The 18845-nt window shown below is 39.8% G+C and overlaps 1 protein-coding gene across 2 annotated transcripts in view; it reads left to right on the top strand.

Annotated features, from left to right (window-relative positions):
• Window positions 1-2301: 2301 nt before the first annotated feature.
• LOC110973958 (Kv channel-interacting protein 4-like) overlaps window positions 2302-18845 on the top strand; it is a 119527-nt gene continuing 102983 nt past the window's right edge. For both annotated transcript variants that reach the window (XM_022225228.2, XM_022225227.2), the window contains exons 1-2: window positions 2302-2423; window positions 13494-15361. In XM_022225228.2, coding sequence (XP_022080920.2) covers window positions 13990-15361 — 1372 coding nt within the window. In that variant the 5' untranslated portion in view covers window positions 2302-2423; window positions 13494-13989. The remainder of the gene's footprint in view (window positions 2424-13493; window positions 15362-18845) is intronic.

The raw sequence follows: 18845 nt of genomic DNA, 5'->3' as shown, positions 1-18845 counted from the left end.
TCCATATTTTTGTAATGATCAGATGGAAGCATTTTTGTTCATCAAAATTGAGACTTTTTAGGCAATATTGCGGTTGATTTTTTTTCAACTCGTACTGTGTCTTCTCCAGTTCCCCTTCTGTCATACCAACACACCCTTTAGTTCAGTTTCTTCGGCATCCCTCTAAAGCTAACAAACAAAATTGTTCAGAGGCTTAAAATTTGATTTGCCTGTGAACGGGACCGGGAGTGTCTTTGAACCTGGCGGTAGTGCCGTGCAGAAGGACAGATCAATATGAGAGACGATTTGCTGGCCCAGCTGCTCACACTGGAGCAGAGATCAAAACAGGGAATTTTGTGATAATTTCAACGTCGCCATCAGAAACCGATACATGAGCTGTCAGGCAGACTAAAAAATGTCAAACAGGTGTATTTAGTGATGGTTGTTGTCAGACTTGGAGGTTAGGTAACCCATTACTCTTTCACAGGGTCATTTTAAAATTTAAATAAAATCAGCTTCTTGTACCCCTGTGTGGACAACGTCCAGTACATCATGATTGATTGTGACTGCAAAGTTGAAGCAGAGAGAAATATTAATGGAAGTGAACTGACCAGAGAACATACAATGTGTCTTAAATCTTTTTCAGCTGTAGGACACACTCTTGCAGTGCCAAGGTTTAACAAATGGATTTCCAGAAGCAAGGATGATTCTGTCCACATGCCAATCGTTAATACAGATAATGTCTCCTGAAGAGCAGGTGGAAGAAACCTAACAAGAAGGACCACTTGCAGGTTTTGCATAAATAGCGATAACGAAGTCATTTGATTTATTCATTTTCAATTCATTTAGTTTATTTCATTCTTATCTTGGCCCAACAAGCCAAATTACAAGATTGTTACAGGTTCTCATTAAAATTCATTTAAAGTACATTAAAAGTACATCCAAAAACAACAAGTACAACCACATAAAACACCAATCATGATTTACAGTTATTAAAACCTCTTAACAGACTAATTAAAATTTATGCAAAATACACTAAAATTACATTTGAAAAAATAGCAAGGACAAACACGTTAATCACTAATCGTAATTATAATAATTGAAACAAATAAACACCAGACAAATAGAGGAGCTCAAACCTACTTAAGCGGGGTGGACTATGTATGATTTCTCTATTGTTGCATGAATTTCGTAAGCCACAAGAAGGCCTGTATAGATTCTCTAATTATGAATTCAATAGATTAATGGGAAATGTATAAACAACTTTACATTTGCACTCCATCCAGTGCCAAATCTGCATGATTTTGGTATTCACTTTTTCTGGTCTAATCACAGTTTTTTAACTCTACACGTATTTTCACAGTCTCCCTTGAACATGTGTAACAGGACTCTACTCTGAGCTTGTATTGAGTACATAGTTGACAAGGTGCTAGCTGGTCAGTGACGTCTCAATCAGTGACATGTCTCTTACCCTTGGACAGCTCCCCTTGGAACTGAACAGTTTGCATGGAAAGGACTTTATAAAGCAAGCTGTTCCCGCAAGTAGAATTGGAGGACATATTTGGCATGTGTGCTATCAGGCACTGTAAATTTGCCCATTGACACACAGGGGGAAAACTGAGACGGAGAAGGAATTCTAAACTGTAAATTTGGGATAAATGAAAGATCTACAAAGGCAGTGGTCATGTACAGTTACACGGTAATTTGTGACATTGTAACTGCTGTTTTCCAAGATGACCTTAAAGCTTTATTACCTTCATTCAGTGGGTTGAGAAGTTTGAATCAGGAGTGAAATGACTAGGTCATGACCACACATTTCAGATGCACAAGGATTGTTACATCTTTATGCATAATTTAACGGTGCTTTTGGACTACGGTGCAATAAAGGTGTTGTTTTTTATGTATGTATTTATGTTTTGGCTAAAACTTCAGCTTAGTTTGATATATTATTAGGTTAATTTGTTACCAGAGAAAAATACTTTGAATGATATTTTCAGGAAAAGATGGACCTTAAAGAATACTGTTATTGCAGGAATTCCTGGAAGATGGAATATCTTCTGCCTGTATGCGTATATCTGTGGGCTTTAGAATCCATGGCAACGGATGCTGTCATTCTTGTTACCATGTACACGTAGTCATAGCAACCAACAATCTCCAACCAGGCATCCAGCATAATGTGGATTCTAATACATGTACACAGATCAGCATTGCTGACGATGAGAAGTACTGCTGCAGCAGTAGATATTCTCTGAGTAGGGAAGTGAGCCCTCTGTTGATGTTGGAATTCTCATTGAAGCATGCAAGCTTGTCCTCCCCCCCCTGAGAGTCTGTGTGCATGCTACGAGATGACACCTATGCATGGCATAATGACTCTTGGCATTGGAGCCGTGTCCTGCAGCATTGTCCTGTTAGCATACGACCATCTGATGACCTGCTTAATCGGGGTATGTTTTGTCTGTTGCATATTGTCCACGCTGTGCTGTATTAGTACCCACGCACAACGTTTGGTCTAATTTATTTTTTTTTTAGCTTGCATGCAATCCTTGCATTGATGTTCCATATTTTCTAGCATGGCTGCATGTTCTCATTAGCAGCATTTGCATCAATTGCAAATCTCTCAAACTACTAGCTCCATGGTCTGCTTCTTAGGTCAACCTGTAGTTAGGCTTTGAAATAAATTACATGTACACATGTATATTCTAAGGTTTTGGAAATTAATCCATTACTGAAAGGGACTGGTCCTGAAACAAGACTGTCAACAGGCTGTCAATTTTGTATTTTTGGCTCTGGAATCTCATTAAAATGTCTCACTTGTCTTGGTAGTCCAGTTGTAAAATTAGACAGGAGACAATGTTGTGTCAGTGGTCCATGAACTGTAAATAAGTCTGTTAACCCTAACCCCCCCAGGGTGTGCATGTATGTCAAATCGTTTGAAATTGGAGGATTTGGGACTGTTAGGGTTAATTAATACATTCAAAACTAGTTGAAAAGCCATTGTATATTTACCAGTACATTGAAGCAGCCTCAAATTTGACTTTCAAATCTTATGGTAAAAGTAAGTTTTGATCATTCACTCAGCTAGCAAATTCAAAATTCTTGTGAGCTATTTATAGAACATATGTCAATGGGATCTTCCTGATGAGGTTTATTACTGGCAGTGGACTATTTATCCTTTCTCTTGATTATTGAACAATAATTAATCACTGTGACCTTCAAACAATAACTGCATAAATTGTCATGGCAACGGGTGATAACAATTCTGATTGCTCTTGAGTCAACTTTAAGTATTTTAGACTTTTGCTCTTATTTTTAAGAAGTGATTATAAATACAGTGTTTGGCCATTGCATTATTATATTTCAACCAATTCATTTCTAGTGTGTTCTGGGCCTTTTGTCACATGTGAGTGAAATGAAACATTTACCATTCACCAGTACTGTACCGGTACATTACATTTCTTTGTTTTTAGTAGATATTCGTTAGCTTAACGAAGGTGGAGGCTCTTTCATGATGCAACTAAATTACTATTTCTCTTTCTTAGTAAAAAGGACATTTATCCATTATTAAAAAGCGTGGTTAAAAAGATAAGAATTCATAATTTATCGAAGCCTGTTTGAGTATGATAAGCGTATGAATGGAGACACCTGATGATTGAAATTGGAGCAAACATTGTGATTATTACTGGCAACACGGCCTATGTCCGATGTGACTCACAGCATGATCAGCCAAAGCCAAGCCTTAGGCTTGGAGTGCTGGAGTTTTTTTCCTGGCAGAGTTTTTCCTGGCAGATCTGATGCACCAGCTTCCCAGAATGTATTTGCCTGTGTCTTCTAATCCATGCTACTCATGGTGATGACTAACGCTTGGCTAGTGAGTGATGCAGAAATAATTGATACTTGAGACGTTTTTCTCCGCACTCTGGAAAATGTCGGGAAAATTTTGTCATTGTAGTCAGAAATCAAAAGAGAGAATTTTGTCTCAGTTTTCACCAATTTGTGGAAAATGTTCTAGAAATCAATCACTCGGGGCAAATAATTCTCAATGAATGGGAATATTTATTGCCTACATACAACTGTAACTGTTCTTGTAAGGTAAGATATACGAGGTACATGTCATAGATCTATCACTCACACTACCAGTATTTTTGTTGAAGAACAAGCACAGATGTCGTACATCATAAATGGCAAGAAATTACTTTCTTCTGCCTTTCGAAAAGAGACGGAAACTGTATCAAATATGAGAAGAAGGCAATGTTTGTTTCTGCTGCCAGAGCACGATTTGAGAAATTCCCAGAGATGAAGCAAAGATGATGGAACAAGGCGGTGGTGAGTCATTACAAGTTATTGACGAGAACAGGTTAGGCTGTCTACACGCTGGGCATGCACTGAAAATCTTCCATCAGTAAGGCGCTATTGAAGCAGATGTTAACCACGCAAGAAATCGTTCTCAAGTCTTCCCAAAAGACTCCTGCATCATGCCTGTACTTTGGGTGTCAAGTTTCATTTGGTTCCAGGGTTGGACTTGATCCGTCTTGCTGTTTGAGGAGCAACCAACCGACTGTCATCTGTCTCAATGTGCAACACCGATGTGCAAGTGTCCTCTCTGAGACATTGCAAGTGCCCCTTAAAGATGGCCAGTGGGTGTATTTAGACAAGTGTGCATGTGTGTCTGAAGGTTGTTGAATTTTCAATACATTTGGTTACCGCTTACAGTAACTACCGCAGATATATTTCATCCAAACAGTGACACTACAATGCAGCTTTGTGTGGGAAGTCATTACAGGTGTGTAATATCAAAATAATTACTAATTCAGGTGTTTTGTATTTACAAATGAATTACATGTAATGTACCGGTACCTGTGTGTGTAATTTTATTCATATGTCTGCAATTTCATTTCTTAAAATTTCATTTCAATCTCAGAAATTATGTATATGAGTACAATGCAGAGGACAAAAACATTTACAAGTGTAGGCTACTCACTGCTAAAAAATGACAATCACGTCAGTTTGGTGATTGGCTTCATACCGGTGCATGTGTACATTACCTCTATCCTTGCACATTTGTCTGTTTCTGAACATCGCCTAAAACTGCAGATTTACTAATGCACACTTGCTACACAAATAGTTCAGAATGTCTGCAAGATTCCTGTCAAAGTGAATGCTTGAATTACATACGGTATCTCCAAACATGTGAAGTGCTCTTGATTTAGCTTGGGGCACAGCCAAACTCTTAACCTTGCTTGATGAAACTTCCACCAATTATTGGACCGATTGTCCAAATTGTTCTTTGATCGTCTCGGGTAGCAACATTAATGCCCTTGACTGCTAACTTCCTCCTTCCTCAGTGGATGAATACACAAGCAGAGACTGTCATTCTTGGTTCCACCTTAACCTCGGCCCAAGCCAATTTGAAATGATTTGCCGCTTTGGGGTGCGCGGTTAAATCTGCTTTGAATCCACGGAACAAACCTACGTCCTTACATGTCTACACATGATTCTGGTCAGGTGCAGGACAACCTTGTCTGCCATGGAGACCATTATTAGAAATGCCACAGATGACAATTTATCCTATCACTTACAGTAATCAGCAGCTGATATTGATGCACACTTACATTGTCACCCGATGACATTTTTGCCGACTGGTATTTGCTTAGAAATATTGCACGTCAAGGAGGATCCCTTCCTGAAGCTTCACAAATCCCCCTGAATCCTTGGAGCATATTTTCTTGAGTGTTCTGGGAATTGGGGACCATTGGGAGGAGGGGCAGTGCTGTGATGGAATCAGTGTTTCATTCCAATGCAGAAAAAGGGAACAATTAATCCGTAACGCAAGAGTATCAGTCTAGAGTTACCGGTACATTATTGTATCAGCATTAGTTCTGTATTTGTTCATGTTGGTGCAAAATTCCATCAATTTGTCATTACCTTTGTTGTTAAGTTCATTATTTCCAGTAAATAACTGTCAAGTGCATGTACCTGTAAGTCTGGATTTGTTTTCGAAGAAACATTCCCTCCAATAATATTTTGTTGGTCTTTAAATTTAACTCCATCAGTACAGTTCTGACTTGAACAGACCCCAATCAACAAATATTTGAAACTCCCAGTATTATCATGGTCAACGAAAATAATGTCTACGTGAAAATACAATCATGTTCCTACCGTTCTTGGAGAAAAACCAAAACTGAGGTACAGATAAGTATATCTTGAAACAAGACAGAGACCCAACCGAAATAACCCACAATAAAAAAAGATAATAAACAAAATTTATATTTCACATCACACAAACGAATGAAGAAAGAATAATGTAAAGACGTGTGCACCCTTGTGTTCTCTGCACCCCTTTGGATAATAACCCAGTGATCTATATTCCACATGTGCTGGTGAGATGTGTTAAAGTGATCGTCAAGGTCGGATGAAGATGATAAAATCTGAACGGACAGCATTGGGATTATATTGCAGGGGCTTCTATTCTCCTGCAAATTAGCGAGCTTGAGTATAGATGGGAGGGTTGTTTAAATCCAGTCAAATTTCATCCAGGTTTGTTGCCTAAAAAAGATACATCAGTCCAGAGATATGTGCAAGATGTTAGACCATTTTGGCAAAAGATGAAATGAAGGAGTTCAAAATGGTTACCAGTATCTCTACATTTGAAATGATTTGGCATTGGAGTGGAGTGAAACTTTTAAACCTTGTATTTAGGGTAACCAAATTTGTTAAACATACTTGCTTATATGCTGCAAATCAAATTATGGCTCTGACTTTAAGTTACTGCAAAGGATATACGTGTATTGCACAGCATTCTACATTGTACATGTACGTCTGATAGAGACTGTCATATTGCAGTCAGTGGCATAGGAAAAATTACCTGCATTGCACATTCCACTTGAGCCATTCCAGCAAAAATACAATGACAATCATTCATCATACATGTACATATGATGTATGTTCCGTCAATAATACTGATCGATAGAAATGATACCGGTACATAAGAAGCCTGGTTTTCAGCGGTATTCTGCTGTAGGTCGGTATTCCCTGCAGAGTCTGTCAATGCATTCTATGCCTTCCTGCCAAGGTGAAGGCCACAGCGTGTGTTGACATTACTGATGGAAACAAACTGATTCAGTCCACCTTTGTAGATCTCTATCTGGGTAGTGTTACCTCGCGCCACCTGTGTTGGAGTTTGCAGATGTGTGTGGGCTCAGTCAAGAGTTATTCTATGCACTTGCTAAATTCTGCCAAAACATATCTCTGTTTGAATGATGCTGTTTCAGTTCATTTACAACTTAGTTCCATTCTTCGATCTTATTCACATTTGTCTTTTCTTTGGTTTGGTGTTAGGACTGAAATTTAATAAATACCAAACAAATCATTTAAAAAAGTAGCAAGTACATGTACATGTAGTTAAAGGAACTACATGTAATTAATGAAATAAGTGGGTTCATTGAAGCACTTGATGCACAGTGTTGTTGATGCATGGACTTTGTCAGAAAACGACTTTTATTCCACTCTATCTTTCAAAATCTATTGAATGCAAGTACCGGTTGGTGTTCAAGGTGTTAGGTTTAATTAACTAGCATTGTAAAGCTTACATCTTGTATTTCTGCCTCACCACCCATGGACACCTACGGCCAGGGGTGAAAGCCTTAAAGATGCCGGTTTTATTTGATGGTTGAATTTGCAGGCACTGTCATGACTTGAGATGGCATGGTCATTCTAAATACATTGTACATGTACCACTGAGCCAGTGATCCAATCTGGTTAGTAGCCTTCAGTAGCAGCCCAATCTAATGATCGCAATCGATCAGCGTTTCCAGGTTCTCTTTGTTTCTTTGTCATGGCTTCCGTGGCTCAGATATTGCACCTGTAATTTATGGATGCGGATGAAATTGAGGTGATGTATTGATTACTCGTCATGGCGATGATAACGTGCTTTGAGTGTGAGGAGGATGGGTCAGTGAAGATGGTTAATGCCTCCTCTATGACAGAATTGTCACCTGGAACACCTTGGATGTGAGCGTTATCGGACTTTATCCAATCAAAGATAAACTGGCCCAGTTATTATGGTACTCTGTTTAAAGGGAAAATAATGTCAGTAAGCTCATAACATAATTTAATTCGTAGAAGGATTACATGTACTTGAGCCACTTTCAAATACCGTACAAATATTCAACATTTGTGCTGTCCGGATCTTCTACGTACATGTACATGTACATGTACATGTGTATGTGATTTGTTAGTTTGATTAGTTTGTAGGTTTTAACTCATAAGACACACTGAGATTTTAAAAGAATAAACCATTGTTATTATTACTGTCTAATATACAGTGTACATGTACTTTACACAGATCTATGCATTGATATGTATTCAAATGTTTATATAATATTGAGCAGTCTATGGACAGTGTAGTGTAGGATACATGTAGCATGGTAGACAGCGTCTACGTACTGTAATCAGAAGCACTTTTGAGTTGAAATTTATGTTTAACTTTAGATTATGTTTTCGTCTGTCTAGATATTTTGGTGACATTCATGTTACATCTGCTAATATTTCAACACGTCTCTTCCATTTTCACTTGCTGCGTGGTACTTTGTGGCGGAACGTTGCTTGAATGCTGTTGAATATGTCTAGAATACTGTTGAAATTGGCATGTGTGCCTTTCCTATAAATATATTCATGTTTGCAGTTTGCTGCATTCAGACACTCTATTCGGAGAATCTATCTTTGGACTAATGTCGTTTTTCCCCTTTTTGTTCTTTTTTTTATTCGCTCCAGTGCTGCTCCATATATTTTACCCCCAAGCTATCTTTAGACTGGCATATGCCGCAGCTGTATGCTTAAAGCCAGATTCACAGGTTTGCTTGGCTGATGATGTTGCATGCTTTGTGTTAAGTGTTCATTTCCCTCCCCAGTCCCCCAGCCAACCTGTCTGTGTGCGCTGCCATGAATAACTAATGACATTAGCAAGGTGAAATATTCCTGGCCTCAACACATGTGCTGTCTTCAATAAGACATCACATGACAGACCACCCCAAATTCGTTCAAAAGTTTTTCTACAACATGTGAAAAAATTAATTTCCAAGTTGATTGATTAGAATGAAGTACTGGAATTCCAAGAAGAGGATGGACCTTCCAGTGTAGAAAAAAAAGAAAACAATGACATACTCTCAAACCACAATAAGAAATTACATGTACTGGTATCTGGGTTCAGACCATGTCTGAAAATTCTGGTTACAGGTGTAAATAGCACATACCTGGTACATGTATATGTATGCCAAACCGGCTTGGGGCTATAGCCACTTCCCATAGAAAGGTGTTTCAGTGCCAGCCATAACCACTTGATTCCTGCACAGCCATAAGGCTGATCTTGGACAAGTTGATTAGACTGGGATTTGCACCTGTTACCCCTGGAAAATGGGACCGCTTTGGTAGAGTGTATTCGAGTCTGACACAAGTCCTTTCACAAGTCCATTTACATGTCTGCAAATGACAGGGTGAACAATGACAAACGAATACCTTTTGTCACATTTCATTGGAGTAGTTAGTGTCTTGATGAGACTGAGTGACTTGTCATGAACTTGCAAGGATAAGTCAGTGGTTCACTTCCTGTTTCAGTCAATTTCAACTTAATATAGAGGAAATATGAAAATGAAAGAAATTGGAATCAATAGGGCAAACAGGCTTGGAATTTTTAAAAAGCTTTTGACTGTACAAACAGTTCATTTAAAAACATCCTCAATTCGTACCAGAATAGTTCAAGAAAACTTAAAAGTGCTTGTGGTTTCAGTTGATATGTATTGTGCACATCTGTGTACGGTACTGTATAAATGTGAAATCTCTCAAAGAGGGAAAGAAATTACAAAAGTGGAGGTACTTGATATCACAATATTAGAAAAGTTAAAATGAATTGCATAGTTTAAATTAATGGCAAACACGACTTGTTTGATAACTTCACCTGCAGTGGATTAATGATTCCAGATACGAGCAGTCTTGCAGGTGCACGTTATCCAAATTGCAAACACAGACCATCTGGCGGAAACGTGGAATGATTTCTTAGGGGAAAGTGAGGTAATGTTTCACTGAGGTGCTAGCCTGTGGGAGCCAGCTCTGCATCATTGGAGGAGCTTTGAAATCAAACAAATTTGTTCCTGTGACAAACAAATCAATATGTGTGAACTCATTTGACGTGTTGGCTCAACATTGGCATGCTTCTTAATGATCCTATCAGTTTGCCAGGCATGAAGTGGATAGATTTTCTGGACTTTTGTATCCCTCTCCAAGTAACTCAGTCCCAGAAGTTTGGATGGTGTGGCAGATTCGGGATGGTTAACGGTTGGTTACTGGTGACACTGGTGGAGACCTATACAAGGAATCAAGTATTAGGTTCATACCTGATGGTGGCTCTTAGAGGAAGAATAGCAGCAGAAAATGACCAACGATGTTGGTGTTTACAGATACAATAGAAAAGAACTTGTTTATGAGGTTCTTGAGTGAGATATTCCTGGTGTTAAAAGAACTTGTTTATGAGGTTCTTGAGTGAGATATTCCTGGTGTTAAAAGAACTTGTTTATGAGGTTCTTAAGTGAGATATTCCTGGGGTTAAAAGAACTTGTTTATGAGGTTCTTGAGTGAGATATTCGGGGGGTTAAAAGAACTTGTTTATGAGGTTCTTGAGTGAGATATTCCTGGGGTTAAATTATCTCAGATTTCCATGCATAAGATCTGCAACTGGGCATGACATTAAAGAAAGGGATATTCTTTATTCAGTGTGAAGAAGTACCTGTGTTGAATCTCAAATCATCTGACACAGAACAGGCAAGCAATTCCATCTCAAATTGACTGATATCTGACTGAAACTTTGACATTGAGATAGAGGAAAGGCTCGTGATGCCCTTGAACCGTGGCTATTAGGCTAAGGTAAATGTTTCATACATGTACCTTCCCAGGTGTAAAACTTTAAAAATGTCAATTTTCAAAGACAGTGGATTTGAGAATGTGCTTGGTTTTGTACCTCCAATGCTTCCCTGTCCCTGTACATTGCCAGTCACCACGGGCAATTCAAGCAGTGACATTAATAATGCGACGGGAAGTCGATACTTCCGCAATGGTTCCTGGAGAACACTTGAGTGGGTGGATTCCCGAGGCAACATTGATGCAGGTCTCGACTCTTTTCAGTGGTTTGAAGCAAGTGCATGTCATTGAATGTGAATCATGCAGAAATATTTGTTAATCCAGGGAGGTGGGAAACCATCAGCATTTGGATAAAAAGCAAAAAAGATTGAAAGCTTGCAAGTAAATTTGGTCGTTACAAGGTTAGGCACATACATGTAGATATGTAGAACCGAACGGAGCATTTGTTGAGTAGCATTGTGTTTTACATATGAACATACCAGGTTTCAGTGTTTGTCCTTTCCCGTATTATTAGTGCTCTTTAATATTCAGCAGCTTACTGGGTGGTTTATTGATCAATTACAGTATGTATGCAGTTAGCCAAAGTAGAGGCTCCATGGCATAATGATTGTCATGTTTATTGACTGGTGTGCTGCCAGTATGGAAATTTAGTGCTTTAGTCAGTGCTGCATTAAATCAGTTTAGGCTGAATTTAAAGATTGCGTGAAACGTAGATATCGCAGCGACATAGCATTTAACAAATGGATTGCTTATTGGACAAAATGAAAATAGAACAAATCTCAAACATTCACGTCAGATGGCAAACCATCAAGCTGAATTAACCGGAGGAGAAGAAACAAGACGAAAACGCCAAAATTACATTTCAAAGTGAAAATGAACAATGAAAATCAGTTTTCCAAAGTCTGAACAGAAGGCATATCTTAACCTCCACTGTCTGAAGAATCATGTTTAAAAATGCCACAACTCTCTTCTTTTTTGGCATCAACAACTCCTTTCCCTAGTGAGGAGTTAAAAATTGTACAATTAAAAGCAATTTTTTTTTACGTTACCCTAGCCTTTTACTGTGCTGTGTAAAGCTGAATCGTTCTCAGAATTGGTTGTGTTTCTCGGTATTCAGTATTCATCATTCATAGCACTTAACCCTGCTGAGTTCCTGAGCCATTGCCTAACTGCCCCGATAATGGCTAACACAGCTGCAGTGGGCATTTGCATATTCTCAGACCTTATACATCAATAACGACTTGTAACGACTATGTCTCATTGATGTGCATAGCAGTACATGTGCCTCCATCAACAGTGATAAACATGTTACAGTGAATGTACTCCCCAAGTTCTAAATCACCATTAACACATTTTGGTTTCCATGACTACATTGTTAATAATCCTGCTGCCACATGTGAACATCAACAAAAACAAAATACATTAACGACTCACGTAAGATTGTCATCATGGGAGCAATTCACCAAGCCACTCAATACTAAAATGCATACAACAGCAAAAGTGACCCAGCAAGAGTGCAAGCCAATACCGGGGGATAGGGCAGTCAGTCCTTCAACAAAGGGCCAAGCCACACCATTAGCAGTCACTGAAGATAACTGAAAGAGACACCAAAATCAATATCTCTTGTTTCTGAGGAAGATAGGGCATTTTTAATGTCTCCGGGACATCACTTTATCTACGTGTAACTGATTTCCTGCCTTCTTTTGCTTAGGCACTGAAACAAAGCATAAATATTGTGTGTCATTTTTTTGAGCAGTGGAATTAGTTGAATCAGCGTCTTAGGCCAAAGAAGGTTAGCCAAATATTCCCTACATGTATATGTCATTCATGAACTCCTGTTCGTCTCTCTATTTGTCTTGATGGGGACTGAGTTGAAATGGGGCCAATTTGGTTTAGCCTCCTGCCTAAAGACACAGGCTTTTATTTTCAATGGAACCTGAGTCTTTACTTATGCAGTCGCATAGTCGCCAAATAACTGTATGGCCTTTGTGGAATCTATGAATCCTGTACATACTTGTACTTGTACATTTCTATGTACATGTATACCGTCTCTTAAGGCTTTCAATACTCACTAGAAATCCACCAGAAAGCTTTTTTTTATAAAAATGAAAGCACATACATGTGCACGTATGAATTGAATGGCTGTGTAATGTTTTCATTCAAATAACCATATGTAAACTAAACGGTCCATCTACATGTATTCACAGAGAGAAACAATATCAAAACAGGTACGCTGCATATGAGACCTACATTAATCACCAGGAAGCCTGAGTTGTTATCACCTCCAATCCCTGAAGATTCCTTCGTCTTCATATGTCCTGTGTTTGTTTATACACTCCTGACCCCTCCATCTTGAAGTGTGACCCCTTGTAACACCTGCCTAGTGTTGTGTTCACCTTGTGAAGATAATCGTGCTCGTCTACATGCGTGCATGCATGTGGTTGTCATACTCTCGTATGGCTCTCATATTTGTTGCATGCTGATCCGCAGTTTTGTGATTCGCTCACAGGCTTGTCTTCTGTGCATGTCAAAGTACAAGGTACGTGTGTAGATATGTACTGTATAATTTGTCTTACTCCTCGAGTAACCCACATTCCTCATTTGTCAAGGAGACGAGCTGGACCAGTTGAGTGAGTCACCGAGGCTTGGACCTTAACTAAACGTCATCATCATCATTACCTCATCACCTTCATCGCCATGGAGATAGATGGATGCTGCTTATTGTAGGAGTAGAGGGAGAGACTTGTGTTAAACAATAACTTGAGGTTCTGTTCTGTGGTCATTGTCCTGTGGCCAACCTACTCCTACCCTTGGGATTGCGTATAAATTGTTGTGGTTGACAATAGTAATGAGATTAGCTAGCTGCACAAGGAGTGTTGTGGTCCATTGCTGTCAGAGAACGTGTTACAATCGGCTTTTTGGAGTCGAGCCAACTGACGTTTAGTGCTTGGATTACACACGGCCAGTAATGAGACTGGCGTCAGAATTTTATTGAACACAGAGTATGTAGTGGCAATTACATTGCCAATCAGTGGAAGAGGATATTGATATAATTTTACTTGGATGATTACATGATCGTGCAAAGTAGATCGATGTAGTGTCCAGATGGCGCAAATCTGTCCAGGGCAAGGCGTGCTGGACATGGATGTACCGGTCTTGGTACGGATGGCCACTTTGCCCAAAAGTACACAGCGCAGGAAGATACCAGGCCGGCCAGTTCGGACGCTCACCCGCTCAGACCCATGCATTGAAACTTCTGGCTGGAGCCCAGAGACAACTCGAGCCCCAGTGCTCACGGAGCGGACCAACAATCAGGATCTTGTAGGCAGCACGGACGTTGGTATGAGACACCCAAGCCCTCGGGGGTGTGCTGGTGATGGACCCCCCACGGCCAGCACCGAAGGGCAGATACTAGCTGTACAGCAACACTTACTGTGGCTTGAGGAGAAACTCCACGAGCTGCAGAAATTGTCAGGAAACACGAACGGAACTGGGAATAAGAACGAAGGGCGAAGCGGGCAGGATCAGGTCTCCTCTAACTACTACTGCATCACTCAGGGGGTGGACTCTAACCCGGGGACCTCCAAGAGCAACTCTCCAGAAAACGGCGAGACTATGATGGGAATAATGAACGGGAAGGAGAATGGAATACATTCCAACAACAACGGGCAAAAGAGGAAAGTGTCACATGGGATGTGCACGCCAAGAGGCATCCCACCGATGGTTAGGATTGATTCCTTGGATGCACCCAACACCGTCTCCACTGTATTAGTGGGTGATCGATACCAGCCCTATGGGGCTAATATTTATAACAATGTGTTCCGAAACAGGGCAGATTCATCTAGTTTGGGGACGGTGTCATCGTTGTCTCGGTCCCCTTCCCCAAGGGTGCGTCTCAGGGGTTTAGATCACATGGATGCAGCCAGCACCATTTCGGCTTCTACCTCTTCCAATCCCTCCCCTACCTCCCAAGATGAACACATAGCTGTACGGCCAGTCGGGTTTGGCCAGGCCATCTCTATCTTTGGCCCAGGAGGAGGGAACCTGGTGGGGGAAGACATCTGGGAATTCGATGGTTGTGACGAGAATGCTCACTCCACCACAACTCCGACACCATCTGGTGTGGAATCTCTGAGTTCTGCTGCCACCCCTAACCAGCCGGCTGTAACCCCCAACTCTCCTTTCCACAGTCAGCCAGGAACAGGTATGGACAGTCTAAATGTAGACAGTTGGAGTTTAGATATCAGTAGTGGAGTACCACCAAGCCCTGCTCTCTCCAACATGACCGATGGTGGTTACCAAGTGGGTGATGGGGTACCAATGACTGACATCCAGGAGCATCCACTGAAGAGACTGAATTCTCAATCGCAAGCAACTGGTACACCATCACCAAGATCTCTTAAACCCACATTCTCCTTCACATCGTCCATCATCTCCAAGGCAAAGGCACGATTCACAGGCCGGGCAGTGAAGAAAGGTAAAATACTGTTTGCTATTTCTCAGTGTTTTTTTATCATGCACATGCATGCTTTTAAAAATCATATTTACATGTATTAACAGGGAGGTCAGAAAGAGTTGGATACCGTCGGGCATGGTTGGTCATGTGTTGTGCCGATAAAGGCCAGAACGGTTGAGTCAAAACTTATGAGTGTAACTATCTCTGAGAAAATCAGTAGGAGCCGAGTCTTTGTCCTTTCCGACTGCTACCCTTGATTGGTCAAGAAAGGAAGAAAGTGTCAGTCACATACGTGTACGTTAATGGACTCATGATGGCAGTTTGCAATGTTTTAATGTGAAATAGTATTTTACTTTGTGCCTCAATTTGGTGATGAATTTGTTTGCTCAATGAGGCCTCAGTACATTTGTGCTTTTATGCTATAAAGTTGGAAAATCAAAATTTTGTTTTGAAATTAATCTTGTTGTCTTGTGCTCTTTTCGATTCTGTGCTTAATAAAAAAACATCATATGGAATTTTCAAAATTTTAGTTACAATGCACAATTGCTTGTTTTTTTTCTTGCCTCTTGCTGCATTCACTTTTTATTTCACATCCAAGCTTGAAATTGAAGCAGTGAAATCGTCAATATGTTAATTATGTTAATAAACATTGCCAATCGGCAACCGTATTATGAAATTGTCAGCAACAAGCAATCCAGTAGGTGATTAACTTAAGAGGTCAGAGTTCAAATGGCCTGCATAATGAGCCAGAATAATGTCACCAATTGTCAAATGTACTGTCCATGCTGCTTGCCCCCTAAAGCGGCTGAAGAGAGAAACCTCTTGTCATTTAACTTGTTTAGAATACAGCATTTATTTTGAGCTTGTACATGTATCCTGAAAATGCTTGAGGCCGTCAGTGTAGAGCAACTGCTCATGACTTAATATTTGGATTAACGCTCCCTTTCTATTTAACGGCAGTATCTACTGCATCCACGTCTTGCTATGGGAACAAAGCAGTTACCATCGCCATAGTAACTTGTATTGCTTGCATTTCCTAGTCACATCAAACATGGTACCGTAGTTTCCATAATTTTTACCCATAGAATAGACTTTCAAAAATGATAAACTTTCATCTTTTTCATCGTCACTCTACTTTAGTCTTGGATGATTGCCATGCAATCTGATGGCAAACTTGGGCAATTTTAACTTTACTCATGTATATCTCACAACTTCATGTATGTGTAATTTTCTTCCATGAAGCATGTTTTTCTCCAGACTAGAAATGTTTGCTTAAGTATCATTGTAGCATTGTAGTTAACTGTTAGTTACCTGTGAACAGGTACATACAGGTTCGTGTACACGCACATGTATATGTTCTTATTTTATGTATGTACTTGTATATTTGCACAATTTACATGTACATGACCTTTACAAATACGAAGTCTGTCTTTCCAGTCCATGTACTTCATAGCTGTATACAACTTGTCTTTGTATTGCCCCGCATATCTTTAATAAGAACATGATCCATTCAATGCTTTCAAATGCCGACGGTAACAAGCACTCTGTACCAAGGAGCTGGTCTGTGTAATTGAAAGAAGTATGTTTATAATCCAACAGAAGTCGCTTTAGTTTGCTGAAGATCACACATCTCATTTTCCATCTTCCTTAAGAGATGATTTTAGCTGATTAAGCTGATTGGTTTACATTGACTTTACGTTTTGATCGTGTATGTACATGTACTTGTGCAGTTACATAGTCATCGCTTGGCAGTGAGTCTTGAAACAGTGATATCGAAGACTGGAAAACCTTCAATACTTTTTGGGTTGAATTTGTGAGTGCTATCTACCTGAGCAGTTTCTCACAGCGTCCAGTTGACAAATACCGTCTGAGAACATAATCTACTGGTAATATCGTGCAGCCTTGATGGATAGAGGATTTTTAGCCCAAGGGAAATTCTCTTCTTTGAATGTTGGAGTTTGCATTTAAATTCTTCCATATGGGATTCCTACCTCCAAACATGTACATGTATGCTGTATGTTATGACATTCATTATTATTTGCATTTTGCCATTCCTGTAAGTATGGATTTTAAATACATCTTCACTGCAGAAGCTTCTCAGACGCAAAGTGTTACGAAACCTACTCTTAAATTCTACCGTACCGAGAGCTGTCTTGACGGATGATGGCTCAAATTGATCTGGATTTACCAAGTCGCAGGGCCTGCCCACTTGTTAGAATATTTGAAACAGAGGTCTTCACGTGGAGAATTTAATAACGTCATAGCAGCTAGTTTACTAATGAGGCATTCACTCAGACGAATACCATCCACAGGATTTAATTACTGTACACCACCCGTTTTGGGGAATTCAGAATTGTCAACTGTTGGCATTGTAGCGGCAACTGGTTAATTCAAACCAAAATACTTCATCTTGCTGTGTAAAGCATTCAGCAATGTGACATTTCTGTTCCAAATTAAAACCAAGTTGCCTTTTTGTCCTACTATCATCCTGAAGAATGTAGTTTATCACAGAACCTTCCCCTGTGTAAGGGGTTTCTATCAATGCCCAATATTCAGAGCTACGTATATTTGAATTTCCCTGTTTTAATTTTAAAATGAATGGTTCCCTGAGCTTTTTTATTTAGATTTATGCCATGAAGGAAGTACAGTGTTTTGTTTCAGAACTCTTTAACTTTTTTTAAGTGAGATTAGTTTACCCGTACACCATTCATTAACCCATGAGAGATTACTTGTGAAATGTGGCAGACTTCAGTAATCCCTGGCTCCATTTAGTATCTATAGCCTGCATCCCCGTCCAACACCTGAGCAGACAATCCAATAACATGGTTTGCCAGGCTTTGTCTGATTTAATTGGCTGTGGATGCTGATAACAGTCCTCGCTATGAAAATTGGATGTAGCTGTTATCCACAGGCTCCATTGGTACATTTGTGACCCAGTGTCACAAAATGAGTCGCAAGTCAGTTTAAGCATAGAGCTACAAACCCTCTATGGTTTAAGTCACCAGAGAAACTTTTCAGAGAAAGGCCTTTAAGAGAATTTTGCACTGTGTAAAACGGTGGGAGCCGTCTCAATATTTTGAAACCATACCGTACGCGTATGTTGTCCATTTTCACCTGGATACCAAACTGCATGATACATGTACATGTACATCCAAACAGAACTCAGTTGGGGTTTTGTTGTGTTCTTTAATTAAACATAATGGTTGAATATGTGGCCTTAAGACACATTTTGTAAGATCTGGTCACATTCGTTGTTGCAAGCCATAGTCAAGTACCATACGTATTTCCTTATTTAGAGTCATCTCTTGTCTCGGGTTGTGGATAATGAGGGATGGAGGTGACAGAGTTCCCAGTACCTTTCTCAAAAGACTCAGGGCATGATGGGAAACTTTCTCCAGGCTGAGGGGCACTCGAAAAACAATTCAAATGGATTGAGTGAACAGGTGCAGAAAAGGAATTAGCCAAGGTATTAGAAGCATAGACTGTCGACTGTTAGCGTGAAATA

This window comes from Acanthaster planci, linkage group LG13 (genome assembly GCF_054643075.1).
Source record: "Acanthaster planci isolate LZ-2023a linkage group LG13, COTS_SCS, whole genome shotgun sequence".
In the NCBI taxonomy this organism is placed as follows: domain Eukaryota; kingdom Metazoa; phylum Echinodermata; class Asteroidea; order Valvatida; family Acanthasteridae; genus Acanthaster; species Acanthaster planci.
The sequence above is the reverse complement of the archived record's forward strand: the minus strand, read 5'-3'. Positions and strand labels throughout refer to the sequence as shown.